This window comes from Galeopterus variegatus, unplaced genomic scaffold (assembly GCF_000696425.1).
Source record: "Galeopterus variegatus unplaced genomic scaffold, G_variegatus-3.0.2 Scaffold1060, whole genome shotgun sequence".
Taxonomy (NCBI): domain Eukaryota; kingdom Metazoa; phylum Chordata; class Mammalia; order Dermoptera; family Cynocephalidae; genus Galeopterus; species Galeopterus variegatus.
Window position 1 is genome coordinate 338,714 of NW_007727171.1, and position 7,294 is coordinate 346,007.

The window sequence follows — 7,294 nt, forward strand, 5'->3', positions numbered from 1 at the left end:
CAGGGCTGTTCCTTCCACCTCTTCTCCAGAGATCCCATCTCCTCCTGAAACTGGGTTCTGCTCTGCAGCTGGACAATTCACAGCTGGAGTTTTTAAAGAGTGGAGCCAAAGCCAGAGGAGAAACAAACACCAATAGGGCAAGAGCCTCATTCCAGATTCCAAATGTCACTCTGCAGCCCTCAAAATACCAATCGCTGGCTGCAGGACCAGCTAGGTCCCTGGTCCATGGTGACGTCAGGAGTCTGCAGAGACACAGCTGTAATGGACAGGACATGGTGGCCTGTGCTTTGTCTGTCCCCAGTTCACAGCCCCACCCAGGGGTGGGGGTCAATGGAAGGCAGTTCTGAGAGGCCTGAGGTGTCACTTGCAGGCTCTTTCCTTGTGAAAATAGAAAATCAACATCTAACCCTAGACCCGGACCAGACTCATCCTGAGGATTCAAGTGCCACAGGCCAGGAGAGCAGTGCTCAAAGGCCTCTGCTCACTGCCTTCCCCTCCTCACGCGCTGCCTGGAGCCTAGAATTTGAGAAGTGAAACCGCACGCCACCCCCTCAGGGCAGGGGAGAGGAAGAGCCTTCGGGCCTCTTTACTGGCCTATTATTTCTCTGTTGGTCACATACAGACCCCTCGCCATGAAGGGTTTCACGGCCGCCCTCCTTGTGTGGGCTCTGATTTCTCCCAGCAGTGGTGGTGGTGGCGGTGTCGGGGAAACCTGGCCCACACACGTGGCCTGCAGGGACGGAGGCTTGGAAGTGCTCTACCAGAGTTGTGGTAAGTTCTTTCAAAACAGCCGTTTATGGTTTTGGGGGGGGAATTAAGGCCCACAGATGTGGCTGCTTAAGTGCTTAGCTGGTGTGGGTGAGGGGAGAGGGGACCATCTGCCAGACACTTTCTCCACCTGCAGCAGGTCTGCGAGGGCCATTGGGAGCCATCAGGAGGGGGGAGGGAGGAGAGGGACAAAGGGGACAAGAAAGAGAAAATGAGAGTCTAAATACAGCAATTGACTAATAAAAGGGAACTTCAAAACGCTCATGGAAAAATAGAATTAAAAGATAATACGAATCCGGGCCGGCCCATGGCTCACTTGTGAGAGTGCGGTGCTGATAACACCAAGGCCACAGGTTCGGATCCCATATAGGGATGGCCAGTTAGCTCACTTGGGTGAACGTGGTGCTGACAACACCAGGTCAAGGGTTAAGATCCCCTTACTGGTCATCTTTTTAAAAAATGAACGTGGTGCTGACAACACCAGGTCAAGGGTTAAGATCCCCTTACCGGTCATCTTTTTAAAAAAATAAATAAATAAATAAAAAGATAATACGAATCTTCCCAATAATTTTTTGAAATACTTTCATACCACAGAGCCTGAAATAAAACAAAATGATAAATAAATAAAAAGATAATACAAATCTTCCCAATAATTTTTTGAAATACTTTCATACCACAGAGCCTGAAATAAAACAAAATGATCATCTTTTTAAAAAAATAAATAAATAAATAAAAAGATAATACGAATCTTCCCAATAATTTTTTGAAATACTTTCATACCACAGAGCCTGAAATAAAACAAAATGATCAATAAATCTCCCAAACGATGAAACTTTACCAGTTAAAAATTAGGAAAAGATGCTTCCAACAGGCCCTTCCCCCAAAACACACCTGGCTACCTTTCCAGTTTATGTAGTTTGCAAGTTGAGTGAAAAGATCATTTTTGCCCAAAGAGGAGCTTCCTTTCCTTCTGACACTGCCAGAGCTGGTGTTGTCATGGTATCACTTGTTAATCCAGCACATACTTTGAGAGCAGCTATCAATGCCAGGGTGTTCTCTGTGCCAGAGATAACATAAGTGTTATGGTTTGAATGTGTCCACCCAAAATCATGTGTTGGAAACTTAACTCCCAATGTTGGGAAGTGCCGGCTACTGAGAGGTGATTGGGTCATGAAGGCTCCAGCCTTATGGATGGATTAATGCTGTTATCAAGGGAGTGGGTTCTTCACAAAAGAGCAACTTTATTCTCTCTTTCTCTCCTGCCTTCTCTTTGCCCTTCTGCCATGTCCTGATGCAGCAAGAAGGCCCTCGTCAGATGCCGGCCCCTTGATCTTTGGCTTCCCAGCCTGCAGAACTGTGGGCCAATACATTTCTGTCCTTATAAATTACCCAGTCTGTGGCATTCTGTTATAGTAACACAAAACAGGCTAAGACAGTGAGTGAGACATGGCTGTTACCCCCACGGGCCAATCCTATGTGCCAACAGATAAGTTGCAATCCAATGATTAAGGCAGCCATCATCAGCATCTGGTCTAAACCAACCCCTTGGGGTGTGTCTTAGTCTTCTAGGACTGCCATAATGGATTACCACACACTGGATGCCTGAAACACCAGAAGTTTATTTCCTCACAGTGCTGGAGGCTGGAAGTCCAAGATCCAGGTGTCAGCAAGTTTCTTCTGAGGCCTCTCTCCTTGGCTTGTATGTGGCTGTCTTCTCCCTGTGTCCTCATGTGGTCTCTCCTCTGTGCGTGTCTCTGTTCCAATCTCCTCTTCTTATAAAGATGCCAGTCATAATGGATTAGGGCTCACCCTAATGACCTCATTTTAAATTAATCACTCCTCTAAAGATCCTGTTTCCAAATATAGTCACAGTCCAAGGTATTGGGGGTTGGAACTTCAACATATAAATTTGGGGCAGGATACAATTCAGCCCGTAACTGGGCTCCTGAGTTGGGAGAAATGAGCTCAGCCTCAGAATCACATCTTGAATAGAAATTAGAGGGACTGGCTCATGAAAAGGCATGACACTGTGACAAGAGGCAAAATGCTGTTTGGACTGAAGGAGGTGGAGAGGAGATACACTGAAGCATCTAAGTTGGCCCCACTACAAGCTGGGAAGTGATGATGTGGCACTTGAGCGACAGCTGATCCTAACAACTGCCACCCACAGAGCTGCCCAGAGGGTCTGGACCATCAGTCTGGTTGCCAGGGTCATTTGCTCGGTTTGACGTCACTCCTTTAAAAAGAACAAACATTGAAGTGCCCAAAAAATGCTTTTAAATAAGTGAAAGAGAATGAGTGGCTGGATGCGGGCAGTGCTGATCTCTCAGGCTCGCTCCTCCCGTGGGCAGGACGCTGGACCGCTGGCCTCACGCTCCCTTCAGGTGCGGGATGAGAAGTGGGACTCCAGATGCGTGGCTGTCAGGATCTGTTTTTCCAATTCATCCTCGCACAGAAGGTTGCCACAGCTGCTCTGTCTCTCAGACCTACCTCAGCTTGCAGCCCAGCCTGCGTGTCCACAAGTCACCGCCAGGAGAGAAGGAGGTCTGGGTACACCAGGGAAAGACAAGGACACGTTGCCTGCTGTCTGCAGATGGCCCTGTCCCTGGAGGTGCAGCCGAAGGTCAGAGCCAGCCCTGCTCCAAGCACTGGCAGTGAGGGAATGGAGACCAGTTCTCTTCCGAGAGCAGTGGAAGCCTCAGATGCTTCAGCAGCAGGGGGATGGTGTGTGTGAAGGGCCGTAGTGCAGCCAGGTGTCATGAACTGGGGACAGGGCGGTCGAAGAGGGTGGGGTTGGCATCTAAATCTGCTGGGGAAGGAGTCATGAAGCTGACAATGAAGACTTAAAAATGATGAAAATAGTACTGATAACATGCCCATATTCATGGAGGTCACCTTGCCAAGTGCTTTATATGCATCATTCTCATTTTGCAGAGGTGTAAACTGAGGGGTGGAGATGTTAGGTCACTTTTCCAAGGCCACACAGGTGATCTTGATGACATCCCTAGGGGCACAGAGAAGGCAGAGCATGGAATAAATGTTCATGGGTTAAAACGAATCAATCCCGGCCTGTCACTCCGGAGCACATGCTCTGAGGCTCCCCACTGTAGGAAGTCCTGCAGGCAGGCCCCGTGGGGCTGGTGAGGAGAGAAGGGCAGGTGGCCAGGCACAGTGTGTGTGGAAATGTGCAGGGGGGCAGCCCAAGGAGGTGAGGGCCGCATGGGAGATGTGGGGAAGACCCTGAGCCCCAGGCAAGGGCGAGTCATCTCCCTCTGTCAAGGAGGAGGTGGCCTTTTGGAAAGAGCCCTCACGAAGCAGACAGGCAAATGGATATTGGATTGGAAGCTGTCTGAGGCTGGAAACAGGGTTTGTAAACAAGGAGAAGCTTGAGAGTCTGAGCCAGCGTCATTTCAACAGCCTTTGCATCAGGCGGAGTCTGGTGGTCCACTTTGGGGTCAGCAAAAAGGAAAGCAGTGTCCTGGGAGCTTGTGCAGGATGGGCCCTGCCCACCTCCTGAGAGCTTTGGAGCCACTGGGGCCCAGACGGAGACGGTGCCCCCTTCTGCTGTGGGATTCTGAGGCAGCCCCGCCCAGCCCAGCGTGCAGCTCCCTGCATGGTTCTAGCCTGGCACCCAGACACCTCCTGTGCCCTGGGGCTCCTGGGATCCCACTCTGCACCAGATGTGGGAGGGTCCTCTCACAAAATAAAGGAGCCATTGTTTTCTAAGTTAGCCGTAGTTCTCCTCCTCTCCTCTCATTTTGTAATTTTAGTGTGTTTGAGGGAGGAGACCTTAGCCTGGAAACTGTTCTGAATAATACAAAAATCCTGGGGGAGAAGGAAGGAGGCTGATGAGCAGTTACTGGGCTCTGAAAACTGAGCCGGCAGTGAGCAAAATTTTCTGAAAAAGCAGAACTCCTGCCCTGTCCAAACATTAGTGCCACAGCAAAGAAGAGAGCCATGCTCTCTACCAAAGCAAAAGGGGGCAAATGCAGTCAAGAGGCCTCTCCTCTGCTAAATCACAGCACAATCCCCACCCACACACACTCTCCAGATGAATTTATTTACACGCTGCCTCTAGTGCACAAAGCTCCGGGGTAGACTACAGAAACCCACGTGACTGGGAGAGGAAAGAGGCAGGAGTGGGAGAAGCAGAGCGAGGGAGGGAGGAAGGGAGCGTGCTGGGGACTGAATGCTCATGTCCCCCCAAATCCATCTGTTAATGCCCAGCACCCAGTGTGATGGTGTTAGGGGGTGGGGCCTTCAGGAGGTGATTAGGTCATGAGGGTGGAGCCCTCACTAATCATGATGGGATTAGTGCCCTTCTAAGAAGAGGCCCCGGAGAGTTCACTCTCTTTCTGCCAGGTGTGGACACAGCAAGGAGGCAGCCATCTGTAAACTAGGAACCGGACCCTGATGGCACCCTGACCTCAGACTTCCTGCCTGCAGAACTGTGGCGCGTAAATGTTTGCTATTTAAGCCCCCAGTCCACAGTAATGCAGTCTGAACAGGATAAGGGGATAATAAAGGCAGGGGGTCAGGACGCATGCAGCAGAGGAGGCATGCGGGGGATGGCGTCAGTTCAGGGTCTGGAGTCAGCATGCCTCATTCACATCCTTGGGCAGTTCTCTCTGGTCTCATATCCTTGCTTGTAAAGTGGATGTACTAGTTTCCTATGGCTGCTGTAACAAGTGTGAGAAATGCCCTCACCAGTCCAATGCCAAAGAATGGAAACAGAGACACGAGGTACAGCAAAGCGAGACTTTAATAATAGCCATGCAAGATCCAGGTGTCTGTGAATGGGATAGGCATGCCCGAAACGGTTACATCGGTTACATCAAGCAATTTATTCCCTACTGTGCAAGTCCCTCCCCTCAGTTCCTCATTGGCCGAGTACTATGGGATGCACAATCTTTCCGAACAAAGCCTAAGATTTATTACCCTCTTGCAAGGAATTCCTTTGTCTGGAGCTTAGGACAAGCCCACGAAAAAGGCCCGCTAAAGCCCTGTGAAGGGAGAAATACCAGGAAATGAAGAAAACAAAAGGGGCTAGTAACTAAGTACCATCTCAAGGAGAGCCTTATCTGTTCAGAGACCCTCCAGGAATGGGCTGGACCAGTCAGACAACTTTCGGGCTGGGTCTTTTAAATACTTCTCAGTAAAACACCCTCAGATAAGTCATTTCTGAAAATGAATCACTTAGATTGTTTTCTTACAAGTTTCCACTTGGTGGCTTAAAACAATGCACATTTATTCGCTCAGAATTCTGGGGTCAGAAGTCCAAAGTCAGCCTCACTGGGTCAAGGTGTTGGCAGCTCCCCCGGAAGCTCGAGGGGAAAATCCATTTCCTCGCCTTTTCCAGCACATACAGCCACATTCCTCAGCTCATGGCCTCCTCCCCCATCTCCAAAGCCATCTTGCTTCAGCTGTCACATTGCTTCCTTGCTCTATGTCAAATCTCCCTCTGCCTCCTTCCTGTAAGGACATTTGTGATTAAGATAATCTCTCCAACTCAAGATCCTTAATCACATCTGCAAAATCCCTTTTGCCATATGAGGTAACATTCACAGTTTCCAGGGAATAGGACACGGATATTTTGGGGACCATTATTCAGCCCACTATAGCAGAGATAATATTTTACCCAAGATCCTTAATCACATCTGCAAAATCCCTTTTGCCATATGAGGTAACATTCACAGCTTCCAGGGATTAGGACACGGATATTTTGGGGACCATTATTCAGCCCACTATAGCAGAGATAATATTTTACCCGTGTCACGGAGCAGTGGGAGGATTATGTGAAAAGGACTGCACCATATCTACATTTCTTAGCCATGTCTACCAAGTTCTCTTTTGTCACAAGGTGGTATCTGAAATGACATCTCCCAAACTAAAAGAAGCAAATGAAGGGGGCATTTGCTTACCCTTAAGAACAATGTATTTTACAGTCAGAATCCTCCTGTGCAGTTGGCATACTTGTGTCATAGGGAATCCCGATTCCCATATCCAACAGCAGTTTCCTCTGTGGAGCAGTTGGTAAGTGCAGAAAGGAGGAGGAGCCTACCTCAGGCTGTATGTTGAGGGGTGGGGTGTCCCCTGTGGATCTGGCCATCCCCAGGGAGCTTTGGGGGTCAGGTTACCATGGCATCCTGTGACCATGCTTCAAACTTGCAATCGACTCCTCTCCTTGAAGGCAATCGGCCGTGTCCACATCTACTGAAATAGGTTTCTCATGTTGCTGAAGTTTGCTACAGGGCGAGCACTTTATCTGACCTCCCAAAAGTCTCTTGATTACAAAGTCTAAATCCAGTCACATGGCACCTGAATAATCCATCAAGATAGTCAAACAGGACAGTTAGTTAGACTTTAATGCAAAGCAATGCTGGCAACATCTCTTACAAGAGAGGGTAAACCATAAATGACCTACCCACACAGCAGAGTGAACAAGGTGTGTTCATAAAATGTGCATAGAAAAATTTTTTAAAGCTGCCCTTGGAGGAGAGGCATGGGGGAAAAAACTACTTTTCCC

The 7,294-nt window shown here is 48.9% G+C and overlaps 1 protein-coding gene across 1 annotated transcript in view; it reads left to right on the plus strand.

Annotated features, from left to right (window-relative positions):
• The first annotated feature begins 615 nt into the window (after window positions 1-615).
• Window positions 616-7,294, plus strand: part of LY86 (lymphocyte antigen 86) — a 65,097-nt gene continuing 58,418 nt past the window's right edge. Inside the window, exon 1 of the mRNA XM_008574538.1 lies at window positions 616-771. Coding sequence (XP_008572760.1) covers window positions 633-771 — 139 coding nt within the window. The 5' untranslated portion in view covers window positions 616-632. The remainder of the gene's footprint in view (window positions 772-7,294) is intronic.